This window comes from Rhyacophila brunnea, unplaced genomic scaffold (genome assembly GCF_057557595.1).
Source record: "Rhyacophila brunnea isolate RB1 unplaced genomic scaffold, BYU_Rbru_1.0 scaffold_3, whole genome shotgun sequence".
Taxonomy (NCBI): Eukaryota; Metazoa; Arthropoda; class Insecta; order Trichoptera; family Rhyacophilidae; genus Rhyacophila; species Rhyacophila brunnea.
The window spans coordinates 50208917-50230346 of NW_028232965.1; the positions used below are offsets into that span (position 1 = coordinate 50208917).

Sequence of the window (21430 nt, forward strand, 5' to 3'; positions counted from 1 at the left end):
ACTGTCACGGAACAGATAAAGCAAATATGAAATCATTCGCGTACCACCAAAGTTAAGTATATGTACTACAGTTTGGGAAGCACCACAATATAGTGGCAGAGTGCTCGTTTTGCAGCCATTGGTTCGAATTCCACATCTGAGAAAAATCAAATTGAGACGCTTCCTGGAGGCTGCCAAAACCCACAATGGGATGATAATGTTGACCTATGATATCTATGGGATTAACTAACCCGTATAAATAATATGTTAAATGGTGCCTAAGAGTCTTGTAAGTGTATGTATTTTGACCATTGAAATCAAATCTAGTCACGTAATAATGGTTTTCTTTCTATATAGAATGTACGTGATAAATATTTGAATTTCGAAGGATGGTCAGTGTCAATACCGCATGACTGCTTTCTATTATATATATAACAAGGTCGAATGAATTCACTATACCCACAGTGTGATAAAAATAATTATATTATTTAAAGAGTTTTTTTTATTAGGTATACTTAAATATATTTTTAAATCGTAAAACCATGAATCGGTATTAGATTCAAACAATGATATAGTAACATATTGATAAAAAAGTGATAAAATAATTTATGATTAATGAATTAATTTATGTTTCAGTGAATCGATTACAAACTCCATTGAATAATTTAACGAATATGTTTGACCATGGCCCCCACATCCTGAAGCGGGCCCCCAGGCCAGGATCTTAGTCGGCCCCTCTACCTAACGCTAGGGTTAAAAGCAGTAAGACGCCTTACAGAATCGTTTTCCAAATAATGTTCCAGTTAAAATTAAGGGTATTTAGTGTATTTTTTGTATTTTTCAATAAATTCACTTGGGAAGTTTTCGAATATCGACACACCATAATAAAAATTTTCATCACAGAATCACATATTTTAAAATATTGATATTCTTAAAGCAAAATAGGCTCCGCAGGTAACTTTTTTACCATTAGAGCAAATATGTGATATGTGTTTATCTCGCTTGTGTTTGACTACAAAAAATTGTGTTGATAAAATACTAATTTGAAAAAGTTCTGTAACCACGGACATCTGAGTTACCAAATATGGATTTATTCTCAATTTTAAGACGACAGTGTTAACGATATCACTATTTTGTGGTATTAATATACTTTATGTGGTCATTAAATGTTAATTTCTAAGATGAGAAAAGACAATGCATCATGACATGGTATAATTTTTCCTACAAGGTCTACATATTATTTAGGCTAAACTCGAAAAGATACCCGAAACTCTACATTTTCGACCTTTAAACTTCGGCCTTTTAGTCTGATTTTCACTAATACGGGAAAGATAGTGAAGTTTTCTTTTAGTGAATCCGTAGGTAACGAAAAATCAATTGAATTTAATTTAATTAAACATTAGTTCATGAGTCCATTTTAAAATTAATATTCATATTAGACTTCATTTTGTAGATAATGTTATTTTCAACGTCTTTGGTGCTCACTATGTAATACCTACGTCACAATTTTTGGAACATATGCATCTTCACAGTATCAATTATATTCGACTTTACCCATTACCAAAAATAATTGAGTCCATGCCTCGAATCTGAACACACATCTAATTGGTTGGAAAAAAAAACAACATAATATGAATTCGGCCCAGCCGCCGGATTATAATGTATGAAACAATAGCAAACGTTCTAGTTTCTAATGTACGGTAGGATGTATTAAAATTTCTTGTTGGAATAAAAACAAAATGTAGGAAGTATAGCAATCCTTTTCTGTATTGTTTATTGTATCTAAACTATTAAAACACTATTCTGGAAAGGTAAATTAGGTATATGTATATTTAAAAATGTAATTAATTGAAATAAGGCAAGGCAAGATTTAATTTGTTATGCCATAGGGACATCGGCTGCTGCGTGAAGTGTCGTCAGGAGAGTGTTCATGTCTACAAGGTTTTTGACAGCTTGTATCCTGATTTTACCTTCTGGAAGATCTTCAGGCTCGTGCTGAAGAAGTCTGGCTGCCTTTTCCAGGATGGTTTTCGATTCCTGAAATATAATTTATCCGCAACCAGTATAAACTATTATATTATTATAAACATACATAACACATATGCGTGAAGTTTGATAGTTTTGACAGAAAATTTAGGCGACGCCGAGCGAGAGAAAACGATGCAATAGGCTTCATATAAAAGCAGTTGGAAATAATATCAGTGGCAATAATTAAATTTACCCTATGTCCGTTATTCGTGCGCAGTAGAAAAATTGCAATCTGCGCAATTTTAAGATTAAGTTGTTCTTTTATAATTTTAATTGTTATTAAAATGTTTGTCCATTTTATTCAGACTAAGTATTCTATTGTGGGAACGGTGACATAAATTAATTAACTTCTGGTTTCGACGGTGGGTGAGTGTCGTCCATGTAAGTGATTTGGTGTATACAATTTTTTAGAAGAATGCATATGTACATACCATTAAATAGAGAAGAAGATATCCTGGCCCCTCAGAGTTTCTTGTGGACATCCTTCTCCCTGTATCAGCAATGGCTGCGTGAAGTTCAAACAGGACTCCACCTCGCCCACGCACCTCAGCTGTTTTAAATAAAATGGCAGTTAGAAAAATACAATATTAATCTTGTCATATATTTATTACATATCGGCATGCGGGTTCCTTCTTTCGCTGTGGTGGGTGACATTCTCGTCCAGTCATAAAGATAAATACAATAATATTACTGATTTATTGTTAACGGCATATCATTATGTAAAAAATCTCCAATAAGTTCTGCAGTTATTTGGCGACTTAGCCAGACAATGATTTGGAAATACTCATCGTCGAGGAATTATCGACGGTCGATGCATAGGTGAGGTTGCATACGCGATGGTCTGACCGGGGTCCCGACAAAACTGCTCAAACCAAAACCGCCCGGACATTACCGCCCAGACATTGCATTATACCTTATATTAATTATTTAGATACACAAATAAAAAAAACATACGAATAAAAATATAAAAAAAATATTACTTATTTAAAATTAAATTTTAATATTGTGTGGTAACCTTCTTAAATATTCTAAATTAGAAATACTACCATACATAGGCATTGACTAAGTGTTAAAAGCTGATTTTAGTTATTACTCTACTAACAGATGCAACGGATTAAATCTCAAATTACACTGATTATCGTAAGTATGTAAATTTCTATCGATACGCAATTCGAAAGACCAAAAAAGCACTTGTTTTAAATATTTTTGTATTTTTGCGGGTGGCTTTGTCTAGGCGGATTTGTCCGGGCGGTATTGATGAGTACCTACTGGTACGGGCGCATTTAGTTTGGCGGCAATGTCTGGGCGGTTTTGTCGGGGTGCCGGTCTGACCAAGTGAATGATGATGCGGGCCTCTCAGTACCTATCGGAAGATAGGGATCGCTGGAGATACATAAATATGATATCAGGTAACTGTGACGGATACGAAAGCAAAAATGTACAATGTTTATTGTAACATCTGTTTACTTTATTGTGTCTTATTAAATAAATGTGTTCCGCTGATGAAAATTTACCCATATCACGCGTATTTTGCATTCAATATTCATTGTTCGTTGTTTTAAAACTTCTTAGAGTCAAATTATCCGAATACATACTCTTCAAGGAGTGCCTGGGACGAGTAATCTAGGAAATTCAGCGTGTTAAGCTAGATTGAAAAAGTTTATCGGCATAATAAAATTGAAAATAAAACTGTAAGGAACAAACTTGCAAGTCATATAACTTGATTGTTTACCCTTGTCACAAGTTTTTGAACCTTTCAATCCCCTTTAATAAAACTTAAAAAATAAATCATCATAGTTATTATAATACAAAATAATGTACTTTCAATAAAGTAGTTTTTTTCTTAAAAAAAGTTTTGTATTGATCGAACTGTGTGTGTGCTGACGTTTTAAACACGATACTATTATAATGGTACGAAGGCAATATGGAATGTACACAGTTGAAAGTAGGTATATGGAAAATTAATAATATCGAATTTGAATTTAAATTCTAATTGATTTAAGTTTTATACTGTTCGATTCGAGTCGCTTTTTTCGATCCTGGTTTCGGCTTTAGGCGCCTTTATGCAAAAATATAATTATTTGTAAGTATACAAATATATACCTAGACTTAGACCACGAGTTAGAAGAGTTAATAAAACCACGAGTTAGAAGAGTTAATAAAACATGAAACGATGGTGAAATTCTGTCGATCCCAAAGACTAAGGTGGGCTGGACACGTTGAGAGAATGCCTGAGCGCAGGACGCCAAAAATCATGACCAAGTGGATCCCACAGTGAAAACGGTCTAGCGGCAGACCAAAGAAGAGGTGGGCTGACTGTATCGAAGAGGACTGGAGAAAGATGGGGAGGGCTGGAGACTGGAGAGGAGCAGCCAGGGAAAGGAGCGTGTGGAGGACAATTGTAGAGGAGGCCAAATCCCGCCCCGGGATGTAGTGCCGAGAAAGAAGAAGAATATACATAGACTTACGTGTGTATATATATACCAAAAATATATACGTATATTAAAAAGTAATGCGCTTACTAACTGTGTTAATTATCTCTAAATCTCTACTCTGTGGAGGCCCATATGATCTATTAGGATCGGACATGGTCAAAAAAATCTACTTATCTACTACGGGTTTTTATACATACTTCAAATATTCAAAATTATTTATATTTGATACTTTACTTAATAGGTAATTACCTAATAGGATTTTATTGCATTAATTTATTATTATATTTAATTAATTTAATTATTGGCAGTGTGCATTTACAATTATTATTGATGAGTCAAATGTGAAACCCGGGTCGCAAAAAACGTCTTGAATGGAATAGTACAAAACTTAAATCAATTAGAATTGAACGTTGTTGATCTGTTGTTGATCTATTAATTGTTGATCTATCTTGAATAACTTTGATGATAATTTTGTCAACATAAACGGTTCAAACGTTAATGATTTACGTACCTAATTATAACGGATTATAAGTGATACACCAATTATTATTAATTAGGTATTCCACCTAAATACTGTTTTCGTTACTTTAATGGTAATCAAAGTTGGTAATTTATGAAGTAGGCATTATAATTGCAACACTAAACAAACAAACCATTTTAATCAATTATGGCTGACATTTAATTTCACGGTTATTAAATCTTAACCGATTTCTATTTAAATACTAATTAAGTACTTTCATATATTATATTGAAACTTTTTATTTTATAATTAGTTTGTTTGTCAAATGAAATCGTAATTTTAAATTGCTGTTGATCGCACTCTTTTTTGATAATTCTAAATGTAAACTGATTTAAACATTAATATTTCTAGGAATCATACATTAATATTATAATATGAAATAAATGTCTTTTGTTTTAATTTAAAACGTGATATCCGGGTGTCTTCTTCCAAAGAATAATCCAAGTAATCTTTTTTTATCATGGTCTATCCTAAGATCACATGGGCTTCCACAAAATGGAGGTTGTAATAACATATTATGTTTGTGTTTGCGAGAAATGAATCTTAGTCACTTGCTTAACTTATTAAGACTGGGTCCAAATACATATTGAAAAACCACATTTAATTTTTACAAACCCGGGATTCGAACACGGGATCTACATAACAGCGTTGACGTGAGCGGGATTTAACAATTACAAAAATAGAATTGGATTTTTTTTACAAATAAGCTGCACAATAAATTTTATAAAGCTATATTTTAGCTTCCCTTTTATATTATATAACGAACGGAGTTGTTCCGTTTACGGCATTGGAAATTTGGCACCTGCAGTTGACTGTTTTGTGTGAGGAGCGATAACGCATTTATTTATAAATTTAGGCGTTTGAAATTTTGTGTGAACATAGAAAACATGCTCCTTAATAAAATTATATCAAAATCTAATTTTTGGTAAAAAGTGCAGTTAGCTGGTTTGAAGATTAAGCATTCGATATGGTAATTATGTTTGTTATTATAATATGACATTTGAATGTATTACAATATCCTCGAATTGTATTGTATAATGAGTCATTTCAGTGTCCTTTGATCTCTTGATATACCGCCAGTGGGGTTTTCCTCAAAGTGCAGGTGGATTTTTATTTATCAGGATGTTACAAAAACACATTTGCGTAAAAAATAATGCAGCACCAATTCATTGCTGTTTTATTATTCTTAGCTATGTTGCGGCATATCACATATTATGCAAAAATGAGAAAGGTTTGTAAATTTTTAACAAAAAAAGAGAATTGAATATAATATACGATTTAGCTCAATTGGGTCAAATTTTAAGGAACGAAAAACAAACCAAGTTACTAATAGTAATTTACATTGTATAATTGTGACAGTAAAATTATTATTACAATACTTTTATGTCACACATTATCTCAAGAAAAAATCTTATTGTTAATCAAGAATTTTTGACAATAGATAACAATTTACCACATTTGGATGAAAATGAAGACTATAAGGATGCAACTGTTGTAATTATTACATCGAAACTGATAAAATAGATGAAGCAAATGATGATGATGATAATGATGATGGTGATACACCTGGGACTAACCAGGAGGCAAAGATATAGCATGGTTCCAGCATTATTTTATGGAGGAACGCAATGAGGAGATCCTTTCATCTGCACTGAATACCAGAATACAAATTGTTCTGATTTTGTGCAGATGCAAACTTACAAAATCAAAAGTCAGATTACACTTGATGCATTTTTGCAGAATTAAATTGTGTGTACTTAGTTTTTATTTAAATTTAGAATTAATTATTTTCCTGGCTTTTAGGTATAGGTATATAATTAAATCATTTTTTAAAAAAGGGAATTATTCATTGTTTAACGGCCCACGTGCCCGCGTAGATCAAAATGAAGGTTTTTATGGTATTCTCAAAGCATGATCCTGGACATTCCTTAAACGTTGTAGATAATCTATTTATATAATTATGAAGCCTTATTATCCTTTATATTTATTTTAAACATTTGATAACTGCATAAAGTATTTTTCTTATATAAAATAGTATTCTTTTAAACATCTCGATCTAATGTTTTAGAATATAATCATATTTCAGTACATCCATGTGCAGTGGTGTTAAGATTTTTTATTTTTTAAACTCATTTATGAAACCATTAGTAAAATTTATGTTGACATTATATAGTGAAATATTTATGATAAAAAATATATTTTATAATCTCTGTGATCCCAAATTTGACATGAATTAGGCATTTTATTATTCAAAAAATGGGCACGATTAACACATTCGAAGATAATTCTAAAGACATTGATTATAAGCTATGTCTTTGACCATTCAAGTGTGATAAACATCCTACGAATAATGATGGTTTTATAATAATTATTGAACTAAGAATAAGGTAGTATTTTTTTGAAATACGCCATTTCTATTGGCATTACCCAGTGGTTAAGCTACAACATACGGCCGTAGCCATAAATTGACAAACTACAACTGAAGTAGGGAGTAAGATCACGTTAATGCGCGTGTTTGAACATGTACCTAACCGAAAAAAAAAATCTTTTTTTAAACTATTTCTATATTCTGAAACATTAGATCGAGAGGTTTAAAAGAAAACTATTTTATGTAATAAAAATACTTTATGCAGTCATAAAATGTTTAAAATAAATATAAAGGATAATATGGCTTCAAAATTATACAAATAGATTATCTACAACGTTTTAGGAATGTCCAGGATAATGCTTTGAAAATACCATAAAGTCCCCACTTTGACCTACGCGGAGCACGTCCCCCCTTGAAAGTATTTTTTTTATTAGCAAGTGCAAGTACGTATAACTGAAGTTTGGAGAGATCCTGATAGGGTCTAGGACGATTTGGCACCGAGACAACTGTACGCCACGGAATTCGAAAATAAATAGACGTTAGGTACTTATAGGTATTTAAAAAAAAATTAATATTATTATTTATGTTTAAATGATTATATTATGATTTAATAGTTGGTGAGAATGTAAATATTCTGACGTTAATAATGATTTAATCGTGCATATGTTTAAGTTCCAACGAAGAAAGAGTTTTTTATTTTATATAAAGCCTTAGGCATGGTATTTCTCAATCCGCAATGAAGAATACATTATGTTAAGAGTAAAATGAATTAAAACTACTAAGTAGTAGATAGAAACTGATTAAAATACCTCGTCTACGTTCTGTATACGTGTCTACGACAGTGCGGCGTCCAATTATCCGGAGTCCAGTCGTCCCATTCCCATCCTGATACGAGTTAGTAAGGCAATATAAAATAGCTAAAATGGTAGAGCACATTTCTAGGGTAAATCTCAGGGGCGCGGGTTCGAATTGAATCGTACTTTTTTCAAAAAGATTTTTCTAGTGTTAGTTATAGTTTTCAAATTATGTAGGAATCCATACATTATTTATTTTATGTGGAATTCGTTATATTGGGGCAGCCGCGTAATGACCCAGTGCTGATGTATCTCAATTAAGTGGATTCGAGTGCAATTCATGTGGCTTTCACTCACCTTAAACTGCCACTGCCTATCATGGACTCATTATATTTTATCCTTGAATATGTTAATAAACTGTGTTATAGATGACTTTTCTTCGTATAATTTATTTCCCTTCATACCTGGTACGAGATTTTCCAGAAGTGTAGCCACCTGCTTACAGAGGTCAGTCTTCAGTTTAAGCCTTTCGTCTGATTCAGCTGGTAATCCACCTGAAGACTCTTGACCAATCAGCTGTGCTAGGGCAAAAGTGACGTCGGTCATGTAAAAATGATTTGGATGTAGGAAACGTCCATAATGCTCCATAAATCTACAAAGAAGATATTTGATTTGTTTTATATGCTTGAAAAAATGAGCAAGTTGTTACTGTGGTTATTGTTCACGTTATTCTATAGATAGTAGGTAATATGTATGAATTATGTACATACTATATACAAGATATTTTCATTCATTTTGTTTCCTCATTTTTTGGGAACAATCACATATAACTGAACAGAGATGGTAATTATTGTATTTTGTGTGGAATATATATTTATAACTAACTAATTCAATAAAATTAGTCTACATAATTTGGATAGGTCTCAGGAAAAATCTTGAAAGAAATATGACGCCGGGCAGGACTCGAATCTGCATCTATTAAATTATGATCTGATTATCAAGCAACTGAAATGATATACATATTTCGCTAATATTGGTGACTGGCTTTTGTGGCTTGGATCTTGATTCAATTGCATGAATATTAGTTGATTTTGTCGTAATTAAGGCCGCTAAATATTATATATTATAGAGTGTATACGGCGGAGCTACGGGGTGCCGGTTTGACCTGGAACGATGCAAGAAGACTGGCAAGCAACAGGGATTCTTGGAGGCACCGCGTGGTGTCCACATGCTCCAACTAAGGGGCGGATATGGCCGAAGAAGAAGAATAATTAAGTAGGACACAGGTGGCTAAATTTGTAAATCAAACTGGCCGAGATCCGATGGATACAGATTTGAGTCGTCTCCTAGGAAATATTTTTTATGATAAGTATGTTTCTGTTGTATTTCTAAATTATGTATGTTACATTATTAAATATTGTGAATTATTCGTTGAATAAAAAAGTTTAATGAACAAAAATATAAAAATTTACTTTTATTTAGTATTTGTGTTTTTTTTAATAAATCCGTTTCGTAGACTTCATTACTGAAAAAAATATTGAGGAAAGCAAATACTTATTTTTTGTGGACCTAGTCTAGACCAGTGGTTCTCATGCGCGGCCGCCAGAGGATTTTGCTGCGGCCACCAGCGATTTACAGAATAATAGTTAAAAAATATATATATTTATAAAATTGGTTGAATACACAATATGACTTGTCTTAAATTTCTTTCCACGCTCAAATGATCCATAATGTGTTTTTGTGATGAGATAATGTGTGAAATAGTCCGTTTCTGAGTCAATTTAAAGAATTGGCAATAGTTGTAATAATTAATATTGTCGCTTTTTTCTACTACTGTATACCGCGAAAGACCATTCAGTGTAATGCACTTCATAAAAAAACAAATATCGAAGCCAGTTGATAGATGTCAACTTAGAGGCAACCATGCGGCTCGCAGTGGAAAAAATGGTGTATCGAGGAATTTCCATTTGTATTATTTTTTAAATATTACAATTTTTTTTTTGATATTTACTAAAATATTCAAATGTCTTTTAATAAATGGACTTTTCTATAAATAAATTGATCCATTTTTTAGTAAATAAAATTTAGTTGTAATTTTTTCAATCACAGTAAGAGTGAAATTTGGTGCGGCCACCAGACGTTTCTATAGAACTGCCAATGTCAATTGTGCGGCCCCAGTTAAATTTCACGTGAGAACCTCTGGTCTAGACCCAATATTGCAAATTATTGGAGCGCAGAACTAGAATGCGGCAGACTAGTGCAAGCTTGAATTTTCTTGTAATAAAGAAGACATTGCACTGGTTTGACACTGAACAGAAGTTGTCCCTCATTAAACACTTACCACTGGTGTTGATAACAGAAAGAAATAGTGAAACTGGTTTTTTCAACCAGCCTACTCACTACTCATTCCATAGATCTAATTTTTACGCATATTCATACCTATTACTTACCAGTGGCGAAGAGTGGAGGTAGGCTGTTGAGATCCAACATAAATAGTGCTATCAGTCAAACGTATGTGTTTTCATTGAACTAAGATTACAATGAATATATAGCGTTTGTTAGATTTTAAAATTAAGTTAAACTCTGTCTAATCCAAACCATAGTAAATAACAGTCAAAAAATATTCGTTTATCTACAAATATCTAAAATTATGCCATTAAACCATTCATAACTTTCTATATTTAATAGATAGAAGAATATTTTTACGATTATGGTTTGGCAATACCATCTGTAATATGTATTCTTAATTCAACGAAAACAAACAATTATGACAGAAAAAGTGTGCAATATTTTTGTCGGTTCGCCTATAGCATACTTAAGTCGTATAGTATCAAAAGTAGAACTGTCGCAAATTTATCGAAATTTAACTAAGTATGCCAAATTATTCTTCTGACCATAATGCACGACTAGCAATATAATATTCGAATCAAAATCATATCTGTGTAGTATAAAATTGTGATTGAAAATAGGGCTTGGTATCAGAATTAGAACTGTTCAATACTTTGGAAACAAAAGTAGAACTGTTGAATTTGAAATGAATTTCTAATTTCTAAATGTAGAAACATATTTCATGCTATTATAACACAAAAAACCCAACAAATCGTTTTTCGTCATTTTCTCGAAATGATGGAACGATAATAATTTTTATCGATTATGGTTTGTTTTAGGCAAGGTTTAATTGAATTTTAAAAACTAAGCAGCACCATTTGCAAATTGCATTCTTAGTTCAATGAAAATAAATAAGTAGAACTGACAAAGTTTAGTGTGTACTATTTATGTCGAATCTTAACAGCCTATCTCCACCCCTCGCTACTGTTACCTACATTGTAAACTGATAATAATATTGTTGAATATATGATGCATAAGTTGAATTTATTGATTCGAGAAATCCAAAATTTAAGGTTAGCGTAATGTGACATCAAAGTGCGAAAGTCAGATATAATACAGAAATAACAGAAAATTAACAAATGGATAGGGAAGCGGATAAGAGTTCACGATGTAATAATGGTCGCCAAGTTGATGAAATGACAATGTGCTGGATATGTTACCCGGCGAGTGGATAATCATTGAATAAAAATGCACCCATTAAGTAGCATCCAACGGGCACTAAACAAACACTAACCACCTTTGAATCGTCGAACTCAGACAAGTTTGGAAAAAGTAGGTGGGTATATGGGTAATATGAAAAGTGTGGAAATAACTGGAAATTAAATTGTTTTCATGAAGTAAAGTGAATCTATGAAAGCTTTTTAATTTAAACTAATTTATTCTCAGAAATGTACCAATTCGAAAATGTCCTGAAAAAAATATACTGAACGAGACTTAAACCATCCAATGCAATTCAAGCGGTAAACTTTACTGAACAAATTACGAATCACGCAGTAATTTCGCTTTACGGTCCATTTCCTTTCGTCCTGAGTCTTTTAAACCCTTGAAGATATTTTATATAAATGCATGTAATAAATAATATTATAATCGCCGTCAGCATTCTCAACGAGTAAACTATAACTGATTCCGCGGACGGCCTGTGAAAATGTACATAATAATAATTGGATAATATAATATTTGAGATCGGCTTCTATGTCAAGGATTTATATGCTGACAAACCTTGTTATTAGTTGCCACATATTTCTGGATTCTCGAGAATCCTTGAGACCAAAAATCACAACCTTACATTTGAAATGTTATTTAAAATTAAATATGTGAATATGTATTTGCAATAGATTTTGTCTGAATTATATACAGGCTATATTAATTGTTTGAACAAACAGAATTATTATTTTATATTTGTCAATAAACTAGCTCTATGAAACGTGTATAAAACTGTACTAGACGATTGTATATTTATTAAAACTCATTATTTACGGTTGTCACACTACGGGTAGCGTTATTAAACAAAAAACTCAACCAGTTTGAACGATATGCCACCGATTATGGACATATAGCACAACAACTATGGCTTCTCATAGTTACCTCAGACAAGCATCACTGTTGCCCTTTTCCATGGCGTTCAAGTCTTCTCCGATGTGGTTCATCAGCATCTGAACTTCGCCTTCAGACGTGGCCCCACCGCATTCACTGCAGATCCAATCGCGGCAGACATGCTTACCATTCATTTCATTAGAATTTTCGCCATTATTTTCATTATTGATTTTATCACCATTAATAGCATCGCTCTTCTTTGGGTCTGCATCATTTTTTTCTTCAGAGTTATTCAATGTATTATCAGTCTTGATACTTTTGGAGATACCATCAATATGGTCGTCAATTATTAAGGATTCTGGAAAGACGTTGCCTTTGCAGCCGCTAAAATAAAAGTATCGTTTGTTTAGTTAATAATATTAAATTAAAAATTATTTATTTTTAATGAAAAAAACATTGACCCTTCAACGTGACATAAAAAACAAAGAATTTGTATAATTATTTAAATATTATTTAAATAAAAATCAGCTTAAATTAATTACATCATCAGAAGTATACGAGCTAAATATATATCATATTTAAAAATATATAAAACTTAACTTTGAATTTAAATTGGATTTCGCTTTTTGGCAATTTCATGCAATTATTAGTAAGTTTGTTAATACTGTTAATAAACTGGAGAATTATTTTATCTACTTATCAAGTTTTTTTAAGTACTTATATAAACAGTAATAAACTGTAATCTTTGTCAATAGTATCATTACATCAAGATGGCATAAACTAAATTCTAGTATTTATGGAATAGCATAAAGCCTTAATAATTTTGATTTTTTTTTTATTTATTTAATCATTGTAAATAAAACTATAACAATAGTATTAAGTATTATAAATTTGTTTAAATTGATGTTATGAGAAACTAATTAACGCTTGTTTAGTGTTGAATATTTTAAGTTGCAGAATATGTTTACGGATATAAAATCATTATTTAATATTAGATTGGTTAACAAATTAATGTATGAGTGTTTCTATGTTCGTTTTTTATTGTTTTATTTATACGTTTAATTATAAAAAGTGATGTATATAAACAAAACAAATATTGCCAAACCAAAGACAAGAAAAACGATTTTGCGAAGTACCAACGTAAGTTATATATTTTTTCAGTTGATTTACAAAACACTAGTACAAAAAACGGATAAACAAACTTTATACATTATCGTACTAAATAAATTGAAAATCGACTTAAATTTTCTTGAGTTGCATACTTGCATATGTCCGTATTATATTGGTTAACTCACCTTTTGCGGCATTTAAGAGTGCTGAAATTGGTGCCGAGTTCTGTGGCATCCTTACACCTTGCACACATGCAGCTGAAGAATTTTGTCTCCACGAGGTGGTGACGACGATTCCATGTTCCCCACAAAGGATCGGTGTAACATATGGAAATGTTATCGCCAACACTTACCGGAGTGGCAGCCGCAATCAACACCTAAAATTAAATAATTACTAACTGTAACTGATAATTTTAATTAAGTACCTATATAATGTTTGAAAAAATAGTTTTTTCAGTCTATAGCTATTTTGGTTATCAAGCCACCATCAAAGCTTTCCTATCGATATACTTATGTACTTATTTTTTAAAATTTATATGCCTTCTATTATTTAAAAATATTGTTTTCTTTATATTTCTATTTGTTTAAGATAATAATAATTACGATAAAAGTAAATTTAATCATATACTTGGTAGTATTTATTCTTCTATATAATTATAATTATCGAATGAGAGTCACAAAGATGTAAAAATAGTACCCACAACTGCTGTTACTGCAAAAAGCTGGTAAGTCTCGAAATGATGCAATGGAGCAATAATTGTAATTTGAAAGTTTGCAAGCATAATGGTAATTTCTTTGTGCTTTATATGCCCATGTTTTATATATCAGATGGTTTTGATTTTTTTCTAGCACACCCATTTATATATAGACACATAATCCATTCCTAACTCTAAATACTTGCATTATCGACTTACCAACTTTTGGCAGTAACCCCACGATAATATGTAGAATAGTATATTTTTGTACACTAAACAAGACAATATAGTACATGCATAGTGGTATGTATAGAGATACACAAATAAAAAATACATAAGGGTTGTAACCAATGACGTATTCAGCAATAATTGACCTTTATGCAAAGATCATGCAAATACAGTTAAACACATTAAAAAATACAGTTCATTCACATAATATATGGGACTGAGATTTAAGGTTCTCCGGTTGGGCCCCAATACTTTGCATACTTTTGCGATGAGGTAACTATGATACTGGTATATTATGTATAATTATATATAACTTGATATAAAAATATTATTATAAGAAAAATAAATCTGTTCATAGAAAAATTAGCAAATGGGATAATATTTATATTTTTAAAAAGCTATCTGTAGTAGCTCAACAAACCCTATTAGAGGGTCTCCCCTTCCATAGTTTTATCTTTGATTTTTTTTAGATAGATACATTAAAACACTTTAATATATCAATCATTTTACGGTATTTTTTATTATTAAATTGCATGCTTCGTATTGTGCTATTAGATTCCCCCAGTGTAAATTACCGTAGTCCGGCACTTCGATTTAAATCTATGTATATACGAGTACCTTGCTCAAACATAAATAACTGACGATAAATTAGATAAGTAAAGTTACAATCATTATAATGTTAACTTACTTCTCCTTGGGTAGTGAAACTTTTGCTGCAATTAGCTCTGCAGTTATGCTCCAGCATTGATGTCGTGTCATAAATTGCCACGTATCCATGGTCTAACAGAGGCATTTCGTGGCCATTGACCTATGTGAAAATAAAGAAAAATCGGAAATTTGAAAATACTTTTATAATATATTATTTATATGCATGTAACCATTCTTATTTCAAAATGTATTATTTCTCATTTCAAATAACATTAAAAAAAAAACAAGAGAATGTCGCATCTTATGTCAATAGTAAATCTTTTACAGCAATATAGAGTGGAGATTCATAATATGATGACCAAACTCAGTATGGTTGAATAGTCTTGTGAACTACTAAACCAGCAATTGGCACTTTACCCTTTATTATTTTGTATGTCTTGTAAATTGTAGCCAATACGTAAAACATGACTATATAATAAACTTCAGTAGGTACGAGTATGTAAAACTCCACAGTTTAGTAAGCGGTTATCGATATGCATTTGTTACTATTGTAAACGAGATTAATATCATCAAGATAATTGTCATTAAAAAATTGATATATTATTATTTACGCACGCACACCTCATAGAATATGATTGTGCCTGCAGTCCAGTAGTTACAGAATGATCGCCTACAAAATATATGGGACGCATGGTGTAATTCCGCGGCTAGCTCAAATTCACATCTTGTTCTATAAATATGTGTTTACATTCAGAGAAATATGTCAAAAAAATTATAACGTTTGGCTAGCAATTATCCCTTTTAAAAATTTGTGAAGCTATATGTCGTGCCATGCATCTACTGAAATCTGTATGATCTGGCTTAGAAAAAAAATATTACGTATTTTATTTATAGAGCATTTAATTCAGTCAAATTGTTAATACTACGTCAGTGGCTTATTAAAATAAATAGTTGATATATTCTGCATACAGTTATTAAGTATACCTTACCTGAACGATTCCACAAAACTTCATAATAAGATCATCAGGATATTCTGTTTCGTCAAGCTTGAAAAAGTTTCTGGAGAACTTGGTCACTTGGATTAGATCCGATTGCCATTTTTCAGTTGACTTTCTTTGCTCACAGTGTGATTCCAGTCTGACCAATCGTCTCCATAGGTCTGGATTTGCATTCTTTTGATACAAGCATCTCATAACTGTGATACATTCGTAGTTTGGGTGGACAATTCCGAAAGTCTTAATATTGACCTACAGATAAATAAAAACGATTATTTAAAATTTAAAAATGCGAACATAACAATATGAATATGTGGGTTTCATGGACGAGATCTGGTGGTTGCTCCGATCGAAGGAGGATCGAGTTTTATTTGCAGCGTAAACAATCAGTGCAATAGTATGTTACAGTAGTTATGTTACAATACGTATGATACTGTTCCGAGGTCCGAGTCTCGGTAGACTGAGATGTTGTGTCGAGCGATACAGATACTGAGATACTAACAGCCCGGGAACTTATATTCGAGTAGCATCTCCAAAGAATTGTTATCCACTATTTATTGACGTACTTCCTTATTAAAAATAATATCTTGAAAATAATATCTTGAAAATAATATTTAGGAAGTAATTATTATAATTGAGTCAGCTCTACGTACTCTATATGGAGTTTACATCATTGTATATGGCTGACTATATGGAAAAATGGTTATTGTGGAAATTATAATTGCAGTAAGCTATTTACTGAGTTTACAATAATTGGACACTACGGGAAATGGATATTAAGGAATTTATAATTGTGGTCAGTTATCGATCAATATGTTGATACGGATTGAGTTGTTTATCCCCATAAATATATATTATATTATATAAAAATAAGGCTTATTAATTACCTATCAACCTTAATTGTTAAGTAGATGCTTTAAGAATTTAAACCACGAATTCAACTATTTAAAAAGTTTGTATAATATACAGACCACAGAAAATTGTGCCATACGAAATTTGAAAAAAAAAATAGATTGACCTAAGAATGGCGCGTGAGATTTTTGTACAAACTGTCATTAAAACCCCCTTTTGAAGGAAATGTAATTTATTTGATGCATGTTGGTATGTCGAAGATTTCACGTAATGGATTATCACGTATTTCATATTGTCCACTACAACAACACAACAACACAACAAGACAACATTTTCTACCTTGTAGCCTCTAGATGCAGTAAGATCACACTCTGGCTTATGCTGTGGTGCATTTTGGCATACATCATTGCAAACTGGCCATCCACAGCGGTCGCAGGGCTTAGAATTCCTTTCCGTTATTCCTTTCAAGCATCCTAAGCAAACTGGAGAAGTAATCTGAAAATAGAGATATAGGTATATTATGTAGTTCGAATATTTTATCAATAAATGCAATATTTTATTTTTAGTGTAATTATATCATTATATTGGCACTCCTATTTCTTTTTAGATAATGCTATTGGTCAATACATACAATATGATCAAGTTGAAAGTTATAATTAAAAAATTAAACGGGTCTTGAAAAATTAATAACCTTATTAAATAAATAATTTATATATTGTCGTTACCATTATTATTGGATTTGTAATTATGTGTGGCCAAAAGCAGTCGTCAGGCTATATGTAAAGTCATACTTATGTAATTATGTTGGTTAATGCGTTATGTGTTACTTGGAATCGAATGATGCCTACAGTGACGTCCCGTGGGGGTAGGCAGATTGAGCGTCGCTTGGGGGCGGCAGTTACTTGAAGGGCGGCAAATCGAGGAAAATCATTTGGAATATGTAGAAATAGCTACTAAATTTAGTAATAACGAAAATATCTTTTCATTAAAAAAATCAGCTCACTGGTTTTTTCGGGTTCACGATATACAGTTTACTTCTGTTGCCCTTCGACGTCCTTGGTGACCAGAAACGACAAGTGCAGATTTGCGAATAATTAGTATGATATTTTGTTAGTAATTTATCCATATAACACATTTCTTAGATATTGGACTCATGAAAGGATGATAAAAACACTGTATAAAAAATGAGGCGGCATTTTGGCGCTGCCTAGGGGCGGCATTTTATCTAGGGACGACGGCGTTAGTAGTGACGATTCTTCTACTACTTCGACACAAGCGCAATATTCATACATATAGGTAATGTAAGTTTTTAAATATATTAAAATTACCTGAGCCGGTCCAATTATTAAAGGTTTTTCTTTGAAGACAACATCTCCTTCTTTAATATTTTTAGTCGCCACCAGATGACGTCCAAGAATTTTGTCTTCCTTTACCTAAAACAAAACATATAGTATTTATTAAATAAGTTGTTTTATAAAAATATAGAAATAATAACAATTTATTTTGGTTATAAATATGGATGAGTATTATACCAACCTCAACAGGCTTGCATGAAGTTTTGTGAGATTTCCAATGCGATTTTTGATGTTCCTTTGAACAATAAAATACTTTGTGGCAATTGGAACATTTGTTTGTGGCTGTTTTCTGGCAAACTGGACATGGACCTTCCATGATTGCTAGAATCGGGAAACATTATTTAAAATTATCATTACACCATTACGTAAAATTAATATTATTATATTGTTGATTCGGCCTGCGATGTTGTTGTCTTCATAATATGGTTGAAATTAAAATGTAGTTTGATTCATTATTTTAAAAAAATTTGCACACCATTTAAAAAAGTAAGCAATCTTTGAGTAATATACTGTCTTGACGTATATTATATAGATAGGTCCTTACCTCAGACGGCAGTGTTAAAATGCTTTCAGTAAAATATTATATGAATGATCTACTTCAGTCTAAATATAATGAATGACCTCTTTAAATATCGGAATTTTAGGTTTGTTTGCAAAGAAAAGCGGTCGGTAGGTATCTATACTAGGTATAATAATATAATAACGTGAAAAATTACTAATTGGGATACTACTGACATCTGTGATGAACACATATTAACTATCACAGTAAAAATATGCGCATTATTATTGTTTTTGGTTTAAAATTGTTAGAATACTAAAAATCGCAGAGAATGTTGTGTATCTAGTTAAAACCGAGATATAAATTGAATTATTGTACAATAAAAGCTCATTTGTATAGTACCTTTAAAAAGTGTAGGTATAATAAAAGAATTTATTGTTTCATTCAAATATCTACATCATAATATTATATCTCATTTAGGTTTACAATGCTTTTCACAAATCATACAAAACTGAATATATAAATCAATACATGCATGGTATACAGATATCATTTAATATTTTATATAATATAAATTTGTGTATAGTTATTATATAAAAAATATTGTGTAAAAAGCTTTCAATGCTTATTGAAATACCAGTTTCATCAACCGATTTATTACAATGGCAAATTTTTACATTAGAAACTAGGTCTACAAACAATTAAATATTCAATTTACTTGCGAGATTTACTAAATAGTTAAGCGATATATAACATAGTGGTTACGTTATTTGAAATAATCTATTGATTTGTTGATAAATATGAATATTTTTAAATGTATACATTATAATTTAAAAGTACATACATTCAAATTCTCACCGGCCGGTGATATATAACATATAAATTTAATTAAAAACACTCACAAAAAGCTCACCACAGACTGGAGTCGAGAAAAATCTATATAAACCTCTAATTGGGACACTCAAATCTATTTTATTACACAAGAAAACACAGTCGCTGTATACGATTTGATGTAAATCTTTCAGTAAATTGAAACAAATTGTATACTCTCAGCTACATGCTCGAACATTTATTGCGGTTAGCTATCTACATCTCCTGCAAACTCACAATGCCATGCCGTCGAATAAAACAGCACCAAAATAAACTCAGATGTTTTCAGAATGAGACGAGTCGAGCGCTGTTGCTTTGATTTTCATATATTTCTCACAACTATGTGAAACATTTCGATTTCTGTTCACCCCGTGCACTTTTCTCAAGATTATTTTAACATACTTTTTTGATAATTCAGCGAAAACAGCAACTGTTGACAGGAGAGCATGTCGACGTTCTAATGTCAATCCCCCGTATCTGACCTATATGACGAAAATGACTTTTTGATGTAATAAAAACAACAAAAATAGTGCCCATCGACTAGAAAATTCCCATATCTGTATTTATTTTAATAAAAATAGTACAGCCATTTTAGTAATTTCCCATATATGAACATTGCAGGAATAAATGTGTTATAGCCCGTATCTTGCCTATAAGCTGTCAAGCATGTTGCATGATGTGTGTTGAATTCAGCTTCAAAATGTCACTTTCTAATTATTTAAAAGGTATAACAATCTATAATAAATAACAAATTTGGACGTTAATCTGTATATGAGTCGCTTAGAATCATAACTCACATATTGCAATTTTGTCGTTTTTTAGTTAAATATGCCAAGTGATTCTAAATGAATTAATATATATACCGAAAAATAGTTGAGTATTAAAAGTCAATTTAAACCATGTGAAAATCGTTGACAAAGTTCATTGTTGGTGTAATATGTTGTATATTTCAAAGAATAGAGTTTTGTCACCAACGCCTTCCTAACCAATCGGGGAGCTCTATTTCTCATAGTATGCTGTATGTCTGCAACGTTAGGAGTATTAGGTATATATATTTAAAAAGAAAAAAGTTATTCGACTCTCTTACTCATTAATATTCTAGGGAGTTCAATACTGTTCTTCTAATTACAAAACATAGTGCTCTGTTGGTTTTTAGCGATTATCTCAAAACTTGATTTTTGGAATATGTGAGTTATGATTCTAAGCGACTCATATATGTGTCACATTTTATTGGATATTATCATTATATTAGTCGTTATGTGCTTCGCTTTATCACTCTTTACGTTACGGGTTATTGGCATGCTATGTAGGTAGTTACAACATGTGTAAACTATCTATATTAACAGTCAGATACGGGATATAAAATATTTAGTTTTTTTAGTTCCCTGCACAATTTGTAAAAAGTAATTACGGTATATTAAGATTAGGACATCGATATATAGAATTCAAATTATTTAAAACAACTAAAACAGAAAATACGCTAAAAGAACAGGGTAAGTATTATAAAAGACAAAAAGTATTTTCAATTGTATTACAGTAGAAAAACCAAACCATGGTACGCTAATAAAATGCTTGATAGGGAAACAATTGTAACAATTAATCGTTGCAGATCAGCCCACTACAATTTTGCAGC

At 31.4% G+C, this 21430-nt stretch overlaps 1 protein-coding gene across 4 annotated transcripts; it reads right to left on the reverse strand.

Annotated features, from left to right (window-relative positions):
- Positions 1 to 469: 469 nt before the first annotated feature.
- On the reverse strand, positions 470 to 20037 carry LOC147068505 (uncharacterized). Of its 4 annotated transcripts, none has more exons than XM_085953396.1 (12): positions 19841 to 20037; positions 18610 to 18749; positions 18402 to 18506; positions 17413 to 17568; positions 16216 to 16473; positions 15267 to 15386; positions 13842 to 14032; positions 12598 to 12930; positions 8589 to 8776; positions 2439 to 2557; positions 1840 to 2016; positions 470 to 1761 (listed from the first exon to the last, which is right to left on the reverse strand). In XM_085953396.1, exons 2-11 carry the CDS (start codon positions 18742 to 18744, stop codon positions 1858 to 1860), a joined length of 1764 nt encoding a protein of 587 aa, XP_085809522.1. In that variant the 5' UTR covers positions 18745 to 18749; positions 19841 to 20037; the 3' UTR covers positions 470 to 1761; positions 1840 to 1857. The 4 variants fall into 4 exon arrangements, with proteins under 4 accessions (XP_085809522.1, XP_085809523.1, XP_085809519.1 ...); XM_085953397.1 differs by having other exon boundaries at positions 487 to 1761; positions 19830 to 20037; XM_085953393.1 differs by having other exon boundaries at positions 1571 to 2016.
- Positions 20038 to 21430: the final 1393 nt, after the last annotated feature.